Consider the following 19,735-nt stretch of genomic DNA (forward strand, 5'->3'; position numbering starts at 1 on the left):
TGACCCTGAGCTTTTTTGTCCAAGGCTATCCCTATCACTTGAACTCTACTTCTGGCTTTTTTTTTGGCTACATAATTTAAGGTAAGAGTCTCATGAATTTTCCTGCTTGAGCCAGCTTTGAACCACGATCCTCAGATCTCAGACTCCTGTGTAGCTAGGATTACAGGTGTGAGCCACTGTGCCCAGCCTGCCTGATTCCATTTTTTCATGGTGATTCTTTCTGCTGCTTTAATATTCTCCTGTCAATAGAAACTTGTTGCTTGGATTTTTTTTTCTTAATCTGGATGAAAGACAACCAAAATGTTTGGCTGTTGTCCATTCAGCAGACCCAGCAAATTCTAGGGTGGATAGTTCTCCAAATTAATTAACCCCTCCCTCCCATAATTATTAGAGAGTGAGAATGGAGTTGGTTGCTGTAGAAGCAAGCAGTGGTGTGAATCTGGGCTGGCTCTTCCCAGCTGGTTTGGGTACAGTGTTGGTGAATGTCTTTGTCATCTCTGGCAGGGTCGCCACCCAGGACTATGAGCGGCTGAGATGGAGACGTCTTCCCCAGCCACTTCCTTGGAGAAGAAAGAAGCCAAGAGTGGAATCCTGGAGGGCAGCGGTTTTCCCGACCCGGGTAAAAAGGCCTGTCCTCTTGCTGTGGCGGCTGCAGCGGCTGTAGCTGCCCAAGGAGGTACTTTCTGTTTTGTGCACACTTGAAGAACAGCAGGGGTGTTTTTCATTAGCCTGTTAGGATTTAATGAGAGTGTTGGCCTCTGTCATAAGGGAGGTACTTGGGGTTTATGGAGGGTGGTAAGGAAGGCCCCCCTGCTCCTAGGAATCTCAGGCCTTGTGACCATCACCTGCAAGTTTTCTTGGAGGTCTGGCAACTCCCATCACTGGACACTAGGCCATCTAGGACCCTGGTGGGTGGGACTGAGCAGGGGTGGGGGAGGGGAAGAAATGTAGGCTCAGCGGGCTGTTGGGTGAGTCTGGGGTGTGCCCAGCTGGCACATGTGAGGTATGCCCAGAGAACTTCTTGCCTCTTGCCCGCTGAGGACTATTTCGGAGAGTAATTGTCTCCTGATGCCTTCTGGCTGTAATTAGAGGGTCAGGTATGGAATTTAGTATCTTAGGTGAATTTCTGGCCAACTTAATTATAGCAGAAGGGACTACACGAGCCACAGCCTCTCATTTTACTGCCCCGAAGAGAAATGTTCTCTGCTTTCCACTGGTCCGTGCCAGTTTCCCGGTGGGAGAGTTTGGCGGGAAGGCAAGACCTCCCCTCATCACTGTGCCGTCCATCTGGAGGCCACAGAACTATTTCTGTCTCTGAGGAACAGAGAGGCTGGGATTTCTTTTCTTTCCCTTCTTATTCAAGTGCATTTAGTCATGCCCTGCTGCCCTCACTGCCCAAGCGGAGCTTAGCACAAGAGAGGGAAGAAAACGTGCCTTTCTTCACACTTTGATGAGTGCATAATCACTGGGTCTTATTAAAGTACAGACCCTGAGTCAGACCCTGGGGTGAGATTGAATTTGTGTGCTTCTCTCCAGCACCAATGGTGTGTCACTAGTCTTTGGGCCACAGTGGGTATGGCTGGGGACAGAGCTTGGGTACATGGAAGGACTTTGGAGAGTGTTGGAGTCGTATTTGTCAGAATGAAGTGGAGGACCTTTAGGTCATTGTTTGTTAAGTTTGTTTGTTTATTTGAGACAGTACTGGGGCTTGAACTCAAGGCCTGGGTACTCTCCCTTAGCTTTTTCATTCAAGGCTGACATTCTACCACTTGAATGACATCTCCACTTCTGGCTTTTTGCTGGTTCATTGTTGATAAGAGTTTGACAAACTTTCCTGTTCAAATTGGCTTCTAGCCTTAGTCCTCAGGTCTCAGCTTCCTGAATAGCTAGGATTACAGGTGTGAGCCACCAGTGCCTGGCAATATATGTATTTTTATTTTGCTTCTGATTGTAAGTCTTCATTAAGTTTTTGGTTCAAGCCAGAAGAGAGAGATTTGAAGTCAGTCTGGGAGGTAGGCCTCTGGCCTCTGACCTTGGCAGGGCCTCTCTAGGCCTCTTAAGTCTGTGGGGAGGGGATTTCAGGGGCTGGGAGAACAGCCAAAACTGTTAAGAAGAGCCTAGACCCAGGTGCCACAGGAAGGGAAAAAGGGAGGGGGAGGGGGAAGGAGAGTGAGAAAGAGAGGGAGAGAGAGAAGTGGAGATGGTATCCCAGCAGTCCAGGCCAGGTGGTTTATAATGGTGCCTCAGGCTGTCCTTCTGCCTGATTGTCTAGGTCTGAGCTCCTGGTTGCCCAGGAACCTGACTTCAGTGGCCTTGCATCTCCAGTGTGCAGTGTAATTCAGTGATTGGTCATGGCAATAGAAAACAGACTTAGGCAATAATTAGAGAATAATTAGACTGCCGTTGGAGGGGAAAGCCTCATCAGACCTGGTTGTTGCATTAGAGCAACAAATGCTTAAGGACTTCTCCAGTAGAGGCTCAAAGCATGGAGCAAGTAGGTCCAGGGAAGTGGCTTTTCCAGCTCTGCCTTCTCTAGGATGCCCAGGGCATCTAGGCTGATGGCATTAGGCACAGAGCAGATTTGACCCACAAGAGCAGGCAACTTGCTGGCCATGCAGGCCTTTCAGGCTAGGTTCATGTGTGGCTGGGGAGTCAAAGGGAGGTCCATAATGTCCTCCATCTCTGCTCCCTGCCCCTGTCTCTGAGCAGCTAATCTGGGAGTGAAGAAGTGTAGCTGTTTGTGAGTAGACATAGCTGACACTGTCTGCCAGAGCCCAAGTAGCAAAGCTGGGTGGGTCTCCACAGTGGCTGCAGTGGAGGATTGGAAGTCCACTAGTACACACTCCCTGGGCCTGGCTTTCCTGATTCAGTTTGTGAGAGGACTGGACAGATGTTATCCACTGTCTTTAGGATCTCAGGAACTTGTTCTTCCAGAAATCCTCCTGGTTGGAAGCAAAGATGTTATGAGCAAGACCCCCAGTTTAATCAGACACTTGAGTAGCAAGGAGCTTCAGAGTCTGCAGGCCTGTCTCCCCAAGAGTGTGGGGCAAATACATGAAGCCGGAGTCAGGCATTGGCAGGTGGTTTCTTAAACACTAGAGTGGTGTAGAAGAAAATGTGGGTAGGTGAGGAGCAGAGCCAAGGAGGGCAGCACATGGAGCCAGAAGCATTTGTTTCAGCCCCTGAATCTGATGCTTGGCCAGCTGGCACAGGGCTGCTGGTGGATGAGGGTGAGGAGGGATGTGAGGCTACACAAAGGCCTGAGAGAAGACAGCATTTGGGGGAGCATGTTGGGCTGTAGGAAAAATGCAGGAAGCTGGTCTGGGACAGCTGAGGCATGAGTGAACTAGTTTCTAGGATCTGCTTAGGTGACCACTCAGTCATCTAGCTCCTTTTTGGCTCAGTTGGCTCCTTCAAAACTTGTACATTGTTCCCTAGAGTTGGCCCCAGGATAGGCAACATCTGGCTGCAAGGGACAGTTTAGGAGTCAGTGGATGGGTGGGTTCTGTCTGTGGATGGCAGAAGCATTGTGATAAGGAATAGGTTGTTATGAAAAAGGGCCAATTCTTCAAACTGTCAGTGACTATAAGGTGCCCCATACTGGGGACATGCTATATTCCGAGCTATTTTCCCTAGCCTCATATGGTCACTTCTTGGTTCCTGGTGTCCTCATCCCACTTGTAGAGCTATATGACTTTGGTGATTCTAACTGGAACATACTCTCAGGCAGAAAGATTTCCTTCAGGCAGAAAGGGTGGTCACATAACTTATATCTGTGAAAACTGAAACTATTTATGGATGGGGTTGATTAATCAAACTGGAATGTTTAGAGAAGGATATTAGGAGTTCATTGAAAATATTAATCAAGGGCTACTCAAGAGGTAGAGATAGGAGAATCAAGGTCCAAGCTAGCAAAGTTAGCTTTGACACCTTATCTGAAAAACAAGCTAAAGCAAAAGGGAGTGACCCAAGTGGTAGAGCCTGAGTTCAATCCTCAGTACTGGAAAAAGAAAACAGTGAAACAAAACAAAACAAACAGAAGGAAAATATTTATTAAGACTTCACAAACACTTGAGGGAGAACATGTTTGTGTTGGAATATGAAGGAAATGAAGCAAGATATGGCTGATGAGGAACTCCGTTAGAAGCGAGGTAGAACTGAAAGTGAGGAGGCCAGAGCCCAAGTAACAAAGCTGGGAACACTGAGGTGGGGACTCCTAATTCACCAATAAATGGAGCCTCCACCTCCCAGAGGACCAGGTGGAAATGGGACTGGCCTAGGGCCACCAGCTGCCTCAGCAGACATCTGGGCCTGGACTTAGGGTTTGAGTACATTTCTGGTACAGTCATCCCTCCATAAGCTCAGTACTCCTTTCTCTTGGACCCACCCTGTTTCTGCCCCATGCTTTGGCTCTGGAAGTGGGGACAAAGGATGGACACCTCTAACCCCCAAATGTGGTCTAGCTTTGGGAATTTCAAGACCCCTGTAGATACCAAAATCTGAAGATGAGCAAATCTCTTACAGCAGATGGTGTAGTATTCACATTTAACCTATGCATCTACTTTTAATTTTTCTCTAGCTACTTATAATACCATATAAGATGCAAATGCTACTTAAGTAGTTATTACAAGAATGTTTCTGCCTTTCTTGTCTTCCCACCCTGCTTTCCAGAATATTTTCTAACTGTTATTGGCTCAATCTGTAGACTGTATTTTCTTTTAGATCATTACTTTAGACTATTTGGAAGGAACTGGGACTGTAATTGGGACCCAGACCCACCATATGGTATAAATATGGTGATATTTACTATGGTATTATATCAGTGTTGGAAAGGCCTTCCCGGTGTCACTGTGCCTCAGTTCCCTTACCGGTTCTGGGGCTGCAAGCATCTGTTCACTTGAAGATAGAGAGTTCTTTGGTGTGTGGGGCCATGGTATAGTTGCAAAGTTCCCTGGCTCCACTGGCCTCTGCTGCTTGATTTCCCTAGGAATTCCTGAGACTGGACCTGTTCAGGGCTGAACATTCCCGTCAGTCTCCCTTCCCTGAGTAAAGCATGCATGGGAAACCTGTCTGGGAAAGGCTGGGAAAGGGTTCATTTCATCATCTGGTTTGTAAGAGTTGTGGCAGAAGCCTCCAGGGTGGCTTTTTCTCAGCCTCTTCAGCTGTTGTACTTACCCTTTGGAGTCTATAAATCTTTAAAAAACACATTTTGACTCGGAGTTTTCTCCCCTCTAATTTTTAGAATGGTATAATTTTAAAGGCAATTTGAGTCAGATGTTTCTCATTGCTATACACTGAAACCATCCAAAAGCTGTCATATTTTCCTCCTTCACTGTGGGGTTTCCTTCCCCCAAAATGTTGCTGAACCTCTTTGTGTGCTTCATTGGAGGACCAGGGATTGGGTTGCTCTAAGCCTGGAGTCAATCTTGAAACTTAGAGCTCATGATCTTGCTTATCTCAGAAATCAAGTGGCAAGTCAGACCTTGAAAACCAAAGTTGGTACCAAGGCCCAAACCCACCTCTGACCCTGGGCAAATACTACGTGGCAGCTCTCCCAATATGGCCTCCAGCAGCAGCACTATCCCCAGGGATTATTAGAAGTACCTTTTCTTCTTGCAGAGAGGGTACTGGGGATAGAAGCCAGGGCCCTGTGGATGCTAAATACCCATCCTGCCACTGAGCTATATTCTCAGCCTCTGGAAATGCTAAAAAAACAAAGCTTTTTTTCTTTTTCTTTTTTTCTTCACTGGAGCTTCACCTCAGGACCCTGTACTTACTCTGCTTTCTTTCTCATGGCTGGTGCTGTACTACTTGAACCACACCAGCCCAACTTTTTGCTGGTTATTTTGAAGATGGAGCCTCATAGACTTTTCTTCCTGGGCTGGCTTTGAATCTTGGTCTTTTGGTACTCAGCTTCCTGAATAGCTAGGATTAACTGGTGTAAGCCACTGGCACCTCTCTTAGAAATGCTACTCTTGGGCTCATCCTAGTTGCACTGAATCTGCATCTATGGAGGTTAGAGCACAACCAGTCATACATGAACAAACCTGTTATATTCTAAGTGTTCTTTCTCTTTTTTTGGGGGGGGGTCTGGTCGTGGGGCCTGAACTCTGGGCCTGAGCGCTGTCCCTCAGCTCTTCAGCTCAAGGCTAGCACTCTACCACTTGAGCCACAGCACCACTTCCAGCTTTTTTTTCTTTTTTGCTTACGTGGTGCTGAGGAATCGAACCGAGGGCCTCATGCATGCAAGGCAAGCGCTCTACCACTGAGCCACCTTCCCAGCCCACTAAGCGCTCTCTCTTTCCTTCTTTCTTTCTTTCTTTCTTTCTTTCTTTCTTTCTTTCTTTCTTTCTTTCTTTCTTTCTTTCTTTCTTTCTTTCTTTCCTTCCTTCTTTCCTTTCTTTCTTTCTTCCTTTCTTTCTTTCTTTTTCTCTCTTTTCCTTTCTTTTCTTTTCTTCCTCTTCTCCTCCTGTCTTCTCTTCTCCTCTTTTTCCCCTCCCCTCTCCTTTTCTCCTCTCTTCTCTCTCCTTCCTTTCTGTGGTTCTCAGGATGGAACTCAGGTTCTTATATATCAGAGGCTAGCGCTCTGCCCCCAGCCCTGATGGAAGAATACCAATATGTTGGAGGAGTACTTGTTTTGGCTGTGTAGATTAGGGAAGCAATAGCTACCCACAGAGTTGCTCTAAAGATTACAGGAGATTACTCATGGTTCACGCATGCCCACACAGGGCACTGCATGCGTGGACAGGAGTGGCTGACCTCAGGCGATGCAGGGGAGGAGTAAGAAACAAGGTAGGAGCCAAGCAAGTCCCAGCCCTCCTCATCTTGGACAGGTTTGTGCCCCGGTTATTCTGTCTGTAAAATGGACAAAACAATGATGTCTATTTTCTAGAATTGGGTGCTATTACTTGAGTTAGAACATGCAGTGTCTGTTGGGTACAGTGAGCACTATGTGAGGTTCAACTGAAGCCTTTTCTGTATTAACATTCTTCCCAGTTTGGCGGCAGTAGGCACTTAACTTGGGAGGTCTCCTTCCACTGGTCACCCTGGCCCACCTTCCCACTGGTGGGAAGTCCAGGCTTCTAATGCCTTTCTACCCCAGGAGCCCTTTAGTCTTCTGCTTAGCTCAGAAGTCAAGTGGCTAGTTGGACTTCTGCTTCTGTTGTACCTGTTTCTAACTCATCCAGGTCCTCTGCTCACCATAGGCATGACTAGACCTGAAGTAGCTGACGCTCTCATGAGACCGCTGTTATAAAGCAGGCTGGCCTCAGGCTAGACCTGGGCATGTGCATTTTCATCAGGCTCTCTGGGTCAGTGGGTCCAGTGGGGCCGTGTCTCCATTCTGTGGAGTGCCACAGCGACTCCGGGTGGATTAAATCACTGCCAGGGCTGTGGCCAGGCCAGAACAACCAGGATCAATCAATGGATGTTTTTTGCTGGGGGTGGGAGGGAAGGGGTTGCCACTTTATACACACTTTATATACACCAGTTCCTTGTTTACTGGCCCTGCTGGCTTTCTGTAAAGTTTTTTTTTTTTTTGAGGTGGTTTGACTTAGTGATGAGGTATTTTGTCTGTATTATTTTGCATGAACCCCAAGATAAATATTTAGGCAACTGAAATCTTGAGTCAGCTGCCCAAGGCTAGATAGTCCCTCCTCCCTCCCCGCCCAAGCCATCTTACAGTACCTCAGAACCCGTGTGATACCCTTCCGCTGTATTTGCCCTTTGTCTATCTCTGTGACCTCTGCTTTTCCTTAGGATCCCCACGTGGCAGGGCATTGCTAGGGCACCACTGTTCCCACAGCTCAGTGGCCATCTTATAACCAGTTGCCAAAAGGATCTGCCAATGTCATGCCAAATGTGTGTCGGGGTGCTGGTATGGCGAATGGTCCGAGGTCCCAGCTGTGAGGGTCAGTTGGGGCTGGCCCTGCTTGTGGCCCCCTGTGGATACTCTTCCCCAGCCCATATAGACAGCAAGAATCACCCAGTGCCCCCATTGCTGCTTACCTGAGTTTCACTACCAGGCTCCACACTTTCGCCTTGGGCGGGATGCACTCAGGTGTGACTAAGTGGGCAATTACTCTTATTTAAGTGATTTTTTTCAGGATTGCTATTGAGACTGCTTCTAAGCTTATTTTACGACCTAGCCACACAGAACAGCTAGCTCCCATCAGACATTTCCAGAGAGCAGAGCTCAGTTCTTCCTTACAGCCTGGCTCACCGAGGAAATGGGGTGCACTGGCTGCCGGGGGGGGCGTATTTTGACTGGGTTCTGTGAGATACTAGAGTGTTGGGTGCACAATAGGATGATATGGAAATTCTTTCCTGTCCATGCAGGGTGCCAAATCATGGATGGTCTCAAGCTCTCTCTCTCTCTTTCTCCCCCTTCTCCCTCCCTCTCTCCTTCCTCCCTCTCTCTATGTGTATATATATATATATATATATATATATTGCACTATCTATACACTGTTTTTTTCTATAGATATGCCTATACATAGTTTATAAATTACAGTAAGAGTTTAATAATAGAACTATGAAAAATACTTTCATAATTATAAAATAGTTATACAAATGTGGTATCTCTACTTCTATTTCTATTTTATCTCTATCTCAAAGTATCTGTACATTCACCTTTTTACATATGCATTGTATAGCTTCTTTTCAGTATATATAAATTATCAGCTACTATTGCTCTTGTACTTTGGGGCCATTATTAAGTATAAAGGGGCTACTTGCCATAAGCACTGCTGTACTGTGTCAGTGCAGTTGTGCATCAAGTCAGCTAAGTGACTATAGGGTGGGTATCATATACCAGGTGGATACTCAGGACAAAGGGATGATTTATGCTCTGGGTGAGATGGAGCAGAATGGAGCCATATGTAAGAGTCTATCATGCTACTTAGAGCAATACAAGATTTAAAACTTATTTCTGGAATTTTAAGTTTCATATTCTTGAATAGCGGTTGACCACAAGCAGATAAGTGGAGGTGACTATAAAGGTGATGACTTCTGGCTGTGAGAGGTTTGTAGAGTGGCTAGCAGAGTGTGTGGGCACAGATCTGGTCAGTGTTAATACAATATACAGCAGAGCTTTCCTCTTGCCCCTCCTGGCCTCGTGCTGGCTCATGTGCCCTTAATACAGCCCAAAACAGCACACATGCACAATCAGACCAGCTACCCCAGCAGAGCCTAGCAGGCTAGACTTGGTCCCTGCGCCTGGGCCAGCCCTGGGTCTGCAATCCATGAGGTCTCCAGCTGCTTGCTTGGACTGGGGATGGGGATGCTGGGGGCTCTTGCTGTTGTTTGTTCCCTGGTAGTGGCCACCACTGACAGGCCCTGTTCTTGTGCATGCTCATTGTGGATGGTAAATGAATGTAGACTTGGGGAGAGCTTTAAAGTCATTTCAGTGACAAAACTAGAAGATGCTTTGACAATCAGGGAGTTCAAATCCTTTTTATTTTACAGATGGAGAAACGGCAGTCTAGAGACTTGAATCCCAAATGGTCCCTTGGGTGCTGATCAGGTCTAGAAACCAATTCCCTAGGAACTTCCTCTCTGGTGTGGCCCTCTCTGGTCCCCCAGCCCAGCCTCACCCCCTCCTCACAGAAAGCCCAGCTTTCCAAATTGACGGTGTTTATGTTGTGAACATTTTTCTGACGTTTGGTTCTGTCAAAACTAATTTTAGTATTTCTAAAGCTTGGTAAAAATACAGCCTCATTACTTCGATGTCAGTACATAGTTTACTATTAGTATATTCTGGGGTTTATCATTTTAGTCATGTTTAACACGGTTGCATCAGGCATGTACTATTAAAACGGGCTTATTTTACATTCCTGTCCAGAATTATTTATTTGGAACAATTTCCACCCTATCAAAAGACACAGCTAATGCTGTGTTTTAATGTGTTATTTACACACAAAATAACCTATTTACAACTCACTATGCGCCAGAGGGAGAATGGATGGGCCCCAGTTCCCTGCGTTCTGTTATATCGAGGTTTAACAATCTGGATTGCTAATAGAACCATTTATCATCGGTGGGGAGGGAGGGGGGATGGGTAATTTATTTTATGTTTGTGGCCAGGTCTCACTGCCTCTGATCTTGGGAGCATTTGGAGGATAACGAAGTCAAGCCTGGCATGTGGGGTAGACAGGGGAATGCCTGACCCAGGCCCCTCTGGGTTCTCTGTGCTTATCTCTGCAATGAACCAGATCCACAGTGATGGTGGAGATTCTGGCTCTGTCCTCTAGGATCTCCCAATGGAAGCAACATTGAGGACATCGTGATGAATCCTGTCCAGGGGACTTCCTGGAGAAAGCAGCATCTGAACTGGGTTTTAGTGATGTGCAGGGTTCCCCTAGGATTTCTTCAGGAAGCGAACAGGCAGCCTTTGAGAAAGACTCCGGAGTGAGGGGAGGAGGAGGAGTCATTGCAGGTAACCAGTGTACACCAAGCAGCCCCAGAGCAGGAGTGGGGCTTGGAGACAAGGCCTCCTAACTGCCTTGAAGTGAGGCCCAGGGAGCCAGTGGGACTTTCAAGAGGGTGCATGACTGCTGACCATGCAGGTTAGTTCAGGAACTTCTTAGGGATACCCTCCTTGGATACTTCTTAGGATACTTACTTCTTGGATACCTCCTTATATATAGTTCATGGCACATCTTGGGGAGGTGGCAAGAGGTAGATAGAGGCATTCAAAAAGTAGAGCCATGCTGGGCACTGGTAGCTCACACCTGTGATCCTAGCTATTCAGGAGCTACTCATAATCTGAGGATTATGGTTTGAAGCCAGCCTGGTCAGAAGAGTTCATGAGACTCTTATCCCCAATAAACTACCCAGAAAAAGCAAGAAGAGCTAAAGAAGCTCAAGGACAGCATCCAGGCCCACAGTTCAAGCCTGAGGACTGGCAGAAAGAAAAAGGCAAAGTCATCACCCTTGTCCCCAAAAGCTGTGGTACCCCTATGAAGAGACCAGACCTTCAGTCACCATGCTAATGTGGACATTTGCTAGGAAAACAGAAGGAAAAAACCTGTGCAGGACCCTGGGCACACTGCTGCCTATTATCCTAAGCCCTCCCTCCCAGCTTGAACCCTGAATGAGGCCACAACACACTCAGATCTGTGGCTAAGGATGAGTCACCATAGGCTTTGTTAAATGTGGCAGGATTTAGGGCAGGCCTCAGGGAAGATACTCCAAGTGACTGGCTCAGAGTGAGCAGGGTTTGAACCCTATCCCTGGCCTTCTCACTGGGGTGTCCTTACTACTCTTGGAAGGCTGGAATCACCAAGAATGAGTATGAGCCAATAATACCATGTGTGCAGCAAGCATCACATGGATGGTAGCTGTTCCTCTTGGAGTGCTGTTCTCATGATTGCTGGGATTATTAATTCAAGAACTAGTTCCTGAGAGTAGCACATATGTTTCCAATAAATAATAGAGGGTGGGTGAAAGAGCTATAGTTTACCTATGATCTGCCAGAGGCAATGACATTCTAGCTTGAGGAATAGCATGGGCAAAGGTCCTGGGATCTGAGGGTGGTTCGGGCTGGCTGAGGTAGCAATGCTGAGTGCCGTAGGCAGAATGTTGGCAGTTGGGGTTTCCCCTTGACAAGAGGCTGTCTTTGCTCCTAGGCCCTCACAAAAGCTTACATCTAGGTCTATGTCTGGTACCACTCCTGGTGGGGGGGTCTATGGTCTATGTGTTGTAGGTGTTGAGGGTCATGTGGGTGATAGCAGCTCAGGCAGGCCTGTGTGTGCATGGCTGGCTTGGACACGTGTTCCCAGACCTGCAGTGTCAGGCTGTGGCCAGCTGCCAGCCTCTGCTCCTCCTATGTGGGCAAGAGGGAACTGGTGGCCTCTGCTATGAGTAGCCACCCTCAGCTCTTTTCCTGTAAATGGGACTTGGAGTCTGCGACTCTGGAACCAGATAGGTGCCAGGCCTGGTCCGTAGGGGACTCTTCTGCCACATGACTTTCCCTCCTTTTGTCTGTGGTAGCATTTGAGAAGAGGTTTGAGTTTGGTAGGGGGCCGAGCGTCGCTGTCTATTTTTGCACTTGCTCCAGTCCTCTTGGCCCTACGTAGCAGAAACTGTGGAGAAGAGGCCCCATGCAGGGAGGGGCTTGTGGTCACCGTGGGGTGTGCTGTCCACCAGGGCAGGACACCCCCTTCCCACAGGGAGCTAAACTCAGCACTGGGCATTCCTTGGTCTACTTAACCGTGCCTCAGATCCTTCTCACTCCTGTCTCTTGCTAGTCCTGTGATCTGGGCAGACCTGTGCACTTGAAGAAAGCCAGAGGAAAGGCCATTTCCTGGGAGCTGAGGCTGGCATGGTGCTCTGTTTTGCTTCTCATCTCCAAACTGAGGTTTCCATTCCAGTCATGTCCCCTCAACACTGTGTTGGTACGAGGTAACAGGGAAGGCAGACTGCAGGGAGGAGCAGGCAGACGTGGTGACTTTCCATTCCAGGGCTAGGGTTGGGTCTTCCGTACGCATTCGCAATTCAGTGGTGAGGCCTATCTCAGCCGTCTGTGCCAGGCTAGCACCTGGCTAGAACCATAGACTCACTGAATGGTGGCATCCCCTGCTGGAGATGATACAATTCTGGTTTTGTCCTTAGTGTGGAACTTTCCAGCTGACTTGAGCTTCCAGCCATACTTTCCCCCTCTACTCTCTGAGCTGACTAAAGGAGGAGGAATCAGTAGTTCCAATACTAAGTACATCACTAAGGCAACAGAAAACTCCATTCATAAAAGAACTTGCACATAAGTGTTGGCACAAAAGTGTTCATAATAGCTACCCTCCCTCTACCTCAGCTTCGTGGAAATAACCCAGTTGTGAGTATGTGGTTACACAAAGGGTACTATACTCATACAATGGAATATTATTTGGCCACAAAAAGGGATGAAGTACTGAGAAATGTTACACAGATGAATCTTGACAATACTGCTCAATGTAAGAAGTCATCCATTCAAATATGGAGACCATATGATTCCCTTTATGAGATTTAGGCAAATCCACAGAGTAGATTAGTGAGTGCCAGGGGCTGGGGTAGGAGAAGGAAATGAAGAATGATTGCCCCTATGTGTGGAGTTTATTTGAGAGAAGGGCGATGAAAATATTCTGTAATTAGATAGTGGTGATGTGTGCACAATCCTGTGAGCATATTAAAAATCATTGAATTGTAAACTTTAAAATGGTAGATTTTTATGGAACGTGAATTACAGCTAAGTTTGAAAAGGAGGGGTGAAGGAAGAAAGGTGGTAGGAAGGAAAAGAAAACAAAGTGGGGTGAAGAAGGATGGCTGCTAGTGCTTGCTGCACATCTGGGCCTTCCCTCTGCCTGGCCCCACAAACCCCTCAGATCCCAGGCTACTTGGGGCATCCCTGCCCCTTGGATGAGACTCATCCTTTCTCCTGGTCAGTGGGCAGCTCCCCAGCCACTTCTGCAGGTTCAAAAGCTCAGAAGCACTGAAGCGGAAGCAAGGAATCCAATGACCAGCAAACCCACTTTAAAAAGATCACTACCCTCTCCATAGCTAACATTAGCCCTCCTCTAGGCAGGGGATAACTGATGGTGCACTTCAGCAGACCCTGGGTGGGACAGGGGCTGAGGGTGGATGAATCTTGGGGTAAAGGGCACTGTTCCAGAAGGGCACAAAGATGACTAGATTCTGCTGAGCTTCTTGAGCAGGAGAGGCTTCATCCGAGGTGGCAATGGTCAGGGCCACACAGCAAACCCCTGAGGGGTTCTGCTGCACAAAGTCACTAGGACAGTGGATACTAGAAAGTCTTTGTCCTAGCTGTGGAGGGTGGCCTCAGCTCCCAGGAGATGGAAGCACTGGGCAAGGTAGGTACAGGGAGGGAGGTTTCTCACTCACTACCTGTTATACCCTTGTCCTGTTACCTTGTCTCCCCTTGTACTGGCCAGGAGTCACAGACAATCCCTTCCTTTCACTATCCCCTCCCTCTATTCCGTGGCTTTACCCTGTCCCCAGTGAAGCCTAGTGGGTGGCCTCTTTCCTGTCCTTGGCTCTGGAAGTGAGGCAGACCCCAGTCTTGGGTACCATGACAGACTTGAGGAGGTCGGGGTACAGGAAGATGGCAGGGCCTCGGCCTGAGGAGATACTGGTGGAAGAGTCAGGATGCGTGCTTGCAAGTGACAGAAGCCTGCTTAGACTCTGATCTCTGGTGCTCTTGTGGCTATAACTGGAAAGCCTGGACAAAGCTGGCTATACTGCTAGTGAAAGGCTGCAGTGGTGTCCTGGGACAGTGTCTTCCTCCTTGTGCCCTGGGCCAGCATCCACTGGGTAGGACAAGTTGCTGCTGCAGGTATATGCAGGCTGGCACCCATGGGTTGAGATGAAAGAAGGCTCTTCTCAGGAAATTTCTGCAGAAGGACCAAGGCTTCCCAATGGCTAGGCTCGGGCTCTGTACCCTGGGAACCAGATGTGGTGACCAGGTTTCATGCATAGCCCTGTGGCATGGGAAGATCTGTGTTTAGAAGGTTGGCCCTGTGGGATGCTGAGTGGGCCACATATCAGGCCAAACTCATTGCTGCCAGAGAGCAGGGGTGGCAGGACACCTAGAGGGATTGGGTACTTGCATACATAGGCCAGTACCTGATGAATCAGAGCTTCAACCCTTCAGAAGGAGCAGATTCTTGATCACTCATTTCTGGGCCTGATCCTTTGGGAGAACCGGAGGTGGCCGGTCCTGGCCCTATCCCTTTTGAGATGCCCCTTGAGGAAACAGCCGGTGTCCCTTGAGAAGTGTCAGTTGAGAGTCTCAAAGAAAAAATTCCAGAAAGTTTCAGGGTGCCATGGCTAAGGAGTGTTCTGTGAGGGATACGTGGCTATTATCAGGCTCTGGGGACAGCTGGGATGAGCAAATGTTGGAGAGGCTGAGGGCATAGCGTGGATAGGGCAGAGCACCCACCCTGCCTGAGCCCAGATTCCATATGAGGCACACAGGCCCAGGTACAGTAGTTTGTGTGGGAAGCCGAAGAAGATTGCTGAAGAGTTTGGTTGATAGGTGGGAGAGAGCCATTGAAGGGTTTAGATCAAGTTTAGATCAAGAGTGTAGATCAAGTCACAATCAACATCTCTGTTTTCCAGTTGACACCAAGTATTCCACATTCACAGTCAAATGCAGGTGATTCCTACCGGGGTTTTTCTGTTTTCCAGAACATTGCTTCTCCTTTCTTCCTCCTGAACTCTTCCCATACTTCTCTTATTCCTTCCTCAAGTGTTTATTAGGGAATCCTGTGCATTGGCTGTGTTACAGACCCTGGAACACACCCTTCTGGAAATCAGGGACACAGGCAAGCACTCAATCCAGGATCACGTGGAATAGGCTGAAACAGGCCTGGTGGAGTGTGGCAGGTGCTTGGCGGCCAGCTGTCCCCAAGGCAGGAGAGCAGTCAGCTGTCCCTAAGGCAAGAGAGCTTTTCCCAGGACAGTTGTGCCACTGCCTCACAGGCATGTGCCAGTCAGGCATGGAAAAGCACTCCTCTGTGCACACACGGGTCCCCGCTCTTCCTCCCCACCTCCCCCCTCTCCATCCCTCTGGCCCCTCCCCCCCACCAGCTGCAGTGTTCCTGTATGCAGCTAAGTGACGCCAGGCACACATGACACATGGCACTGCACTGTCCCAATGGTGCTTGAGGAGTTGGGGTTCACTAAGGAGCAACCAGCCAACCCCTGTGAGGCAGATGGCCCTAATTCCCTATTGGCTGTGGAAGTTGGTCGAGTTCCTTGGTGTCCTGGCCTCTTGCTTGGGTGTAGTCTTGACCTTGCTCATGGGACAGTGATCAGGACATGGCCATGTCATAAGGGCTCATGTCAGATCCTTCTCTCAACCCCTGGGGGCTTCCTCAGCTGTCTTCCCATTCTCTGAGGCCCTGGGGGATCCCGGAGGACCTTATGGTTTATGGGAAAGTCACCTCTCCTAGTCCATCAGGCTGCTCGGGCTCTTCCCCCTGTCCCTGTCATGGTCATGCAGCCTCCCACCCTCACTGGTTCTGGAACTTTCCCTTCTGGCTGTGCTGTTTGGGTGTCTGTGTATCCTCTCTGCACTACCCCACATGACAGACAGAACCTCAGAGACAGTGCTGGCTCCTTGTTCTTTGTGGGTGCCCCCGGGTTCTGATGAAGGCAGGAGTTCCGGGCTGTGTTGTAGGGCCTTGATCTCCAGCATTGAGCTGGGCTGGAGGAGTCTTCTGATGTCCTAGGACATTACAAAAGAGGGTCTCAGCACACACAAGACTTCTAAAAGGTGTTCATGCCTGAGCCCCACTCACACTGGGAAATGTCCTGGCAGAGTTGTGGGTGGCCAGGGTATGTTTTCTGTGCTTGGAATTCTAGTCCCCAGGGAGGACCAGAAGGTTCTTGGAATTGAAAACCCAGACCCAAACTCAACCCAGAACAAGGGTGTCCTCCTGTGGAACTTCTAAGGCTTCATTGCTCGGGGGCTGGGTGGAAAAGTGCAAGACTGTCTTTGAAAGTTCTTCCCAGAGGGATCTGGAGTAATGGCCATGTGAACACACACCCATGTGCATGGTTAACACATGTTTCAGAGTACGCACATGCTAGAACACCCCAGGCCGGACATGGGCTGGTCCCCTCAGCTGAGCTGCATCTTGCAGGGGGAGTCAAATCTGAGGGTCAGCCAGCAAGGTAGCTGTTCAGCAGAAGGATGCCACCTCACAGGTCTGCTGGATTAGTCTTGACAATGATGTCCTTACACAAATGGCTGCACTTGGTCCGGCATCCTCAAGTCTCTCCTTCCTCTGGTCTGCCCTGTCAGCTCTCCAACTCCCCTGTTACCTGTGAGCCATGTCAGTGTGAGAAGTCCCCAGCCCAGTATGGGAAGTGGAGCCTTTGCCTAGATTTGAGGGGAAGGTGTGTGTGTATATGTGTGTGTGTGTGTGTGTGTGTGTGTGTGTGTGTGTGTGTGTGTGTGTGTGTGTGCGCGCGCGCGCGCCCCAGGACTGGGTCTCAAACTCAGTGCCTGGGTGTTGTCCCTGAGCTTTTTTTACCCATGGCTGACCCTGTACCACTTGAGCCACAGCTCCACTACCAGCTTTTTTTGGTGATTAATTGGAGATAAGGGTCTCAAAGACTTTCCTACCCAGATTGGCTTTGAACCATAATCCTCAGATCTCAGCCTTCTAACTAGCCAGGTCACAAGCATGAGCCAGCCACCAGTCCTGGTAAACTGGCATAATGGCTATCACTACTAGGTATTGAAAGATTTGAAGGTTGGTGCCAGGCAAAAGTGTGAGACATTATTTGAAAAATAAACTAAAGCTAAAAGCGTTAGCCATGGGTTGGGGCATGGTTTCCCTGGCACAGCAGGACCTGCCTACTAAGCGCAGCTCCTGAGTTTAATCTCTAGTAACACCACCACCAAAAACAACCACAATAAAACCAAAGCACAAATAAAAACACCATGCTCTCTTGCTTTGCCTTTACCCTGTGAAAAGCTTCTAAAGGTGAAATGAACCGGGTGAGGGGATGGGGATATTTTGGAACACATTTTGTATTAACTCAAATGTTAGGTTCTTCTTTGGAGGACAATGGCTTTTCACTGTTTGTGAAGTTATTGCAACAATGTTCTAGCTGTGTTCTCCCTGTGCCACTCCATCCAATTTTGGCTGCCATACTCAGATCAAACATGTCAGGGGACTTGCCTTGTTTTGTGGGGACCCTCTAGCCACACCCTGTACAAAATGTACCTCCCAGGAAACACTGGTGATATAGGACTTCAGGTTCTCAGGACCAGGTACAAATTTCCAAGGTTTTTATGGTTCACTGGAGGAAAGGAGCTGAGATGGGAAAGAAATCCTGGTATCTGGGGTGGAGGATGGTCTCAGCAAGCCAGTTACACTGGATATGACTATGGGCCCAGGGTGGAAGGAGCTAGCATCGGAGTGCCTGCTACCCGCAATGGTGGCTAAGGGCAGCTCTGGCATGCCACACCTGTTACATAGTTGGGCAGAATGAGCTTTGGAAGAGAGGGCAGCCTTCAGATAACTAGCCCCTAAGCAACAGGGGCTGGAATCTGGAGGAGGTGTGTGGGCACTAAAGGGGTACAGGCCCTGGGATTTGGGGTTTGGGTGGGGCCTACAGCATCTGCTATACAGAGAGTAAAGTGCTAAATGCCCAGTTTCTGGGGGGTTGGGAGTCTTTCTGCACCCTTGCAGAAAGATCACTAAAGGTGACTTCCTGTGTCTGTAAGGCATTTGAATATTGTATAATGAAACCTTCCCAGCCAGGTCAGATGCCCATGCCAGGCTGAAAGTGTGTTGAGAGCAGGGCTTGGGGGAGTAGAAGGCAGGGGACACTGCTTAAAGAATAGAGAAGGTCTTGAGGGTTCTGCAGATACCCTTGGTCCCTCCTCAGAGCAAGGGTTTGTGTCCTGCCTCTTGAGGGCCAACAATTTCCTATCCAGGAAGAGCCTTGGATAGAGGGACAGAAATGGTTCTCCTAGCTTGGTCTTTTGGAATGGAAAAGACCCCAGACCTCAAGGCCTAGGGATCAGCCCGATTTATGACCAGTCACTGGAAATATATACCATGAGATGAGCGCCCCAGCCATTGTAAAGATAAGTAACGGGCAGTTTTCAGGCCACTTAAACCCTTACCTTTGGGGTATAAAGGGGTCTCTGCAGACAGTAAGTCTTTATCGAGAAATGTTTACTCATAAAAGGACACAGTGAAGCCTGGAAGAGAGAGTACCTCTGCCTTTTATGGCTCTGCATCCTGTCTGTGTCAGGGGCTGTAAATCACTCGCCAGCTGCCGACAGACTCCGTCCAAAAGTTGGGGGGTGGGAGTGGGCATTGAACCTGACCTGCTGCCTTCTAGTCTGAACCTCTGACTCGCTAGTCCACTCCCCATGGCTGGAGGTACTGGGCTGCTCCCTGCGCAGTTGTCTGCTATAGCTCCCAACTACCAGCAGTCAAATCTGAGTTGTCTGGGCACATGTGGCTCCAGTCTGCCTTTTCTGGCTTCTTATCATTCCTGCTGTGGCTTTGACATGTGTTTGTACCCTTCTCCTCTGTCTGCTACCCCTGGCAAGGCTCCCCAGTTACCCACCCCTGTTATCTATGATAATGGGGCCAGCAGAGCAAACTGGGTAAGGGTGGTGCATCCCCGCCCCATTAGTGGGACAGTGAAGTCTCCGGAAGATCATAGACTCTGCATTTGGGGTCTTACCAAAGTTCCTGGAGGGGGTCTGTGTGAGACATGGAGGAGAGCCAGGATCAGCTGCGACATGTGGGGACAATGAGACCTCATGCCAGTGTCCTAGCCCCATGACCATGGCTAGATGCACAGGAGAAGCATCCCCTGGGACTCATGCTCATATCTGGCCCAGGAGCTGCCATAGAGTAAAATAGGGCTCCACTGCTCTACCCCACAGAGCAGCTACTCCCCAAGTTTTTGGTACCCAAGCCCCTGTATGCTTTTAAAGACTGACTTTTTTTTTATAACAAAGGTTTTATTTTCAAATCTGTGAAAACTCAAACACACCCTCCCTAATCTAGGGGCACACCTGACCTCAGACCTGTCTGAACAACCAGGTCATGAAGGAGGGCCCAAAGCACATCATCAAATGTGGTTTGTCTGACTTGGACCACGTCACTTCCTCAGTCTGTGGAGAAGTACGCCTCCCATCCCTCCCTGCTTTGAAAGAGTTGGCCAGGCATGGCTGGAGGCTCTCCAGATCTCCCGAAAAGGAGCT

The 19,735-nt window shown here is 48.8% G+C and overlaps 1 protein-coding gene across 1 annotated transcript in view; it reads left to right on the forward strand.

The window, feature by feature from the left end:
• Positions 1-502: 502 nt before the first annotated feature.
• Positions 503-19,735, forward strand: part of Gli2 (GLI family zinc finger 2) — a 174,049-nt gene continuing 154,816 nt past the window's right edge. The window contains exon 1 of the mRNA XM_013020687.1: positions 503-676. Within this exon, the coding sequence (XP_012876141.1) occupies positions 535-676 (142 nt within the window). The 5' untranslated portion in view covers positions 503-534. The remainder of the gene's footprint in view (positions 677-19,735) is intronic.

The sequence above is a fragment of the Dipodomys ordii genome, unplaced genomic scaffold (assembly GCF_000151885.1).
Source record: "Dipodomys ordii isolate 6190 unplaced genomic scaffold, Dord_2.0 Scaffold52, whole genome shotgun sequence".
Lineage (NCBI taxonomy): Eukaryota > Metazoa > Chordata > Mammalia > Rodentia > Heteromyidae > Dipodomys > Dipodomys ordii.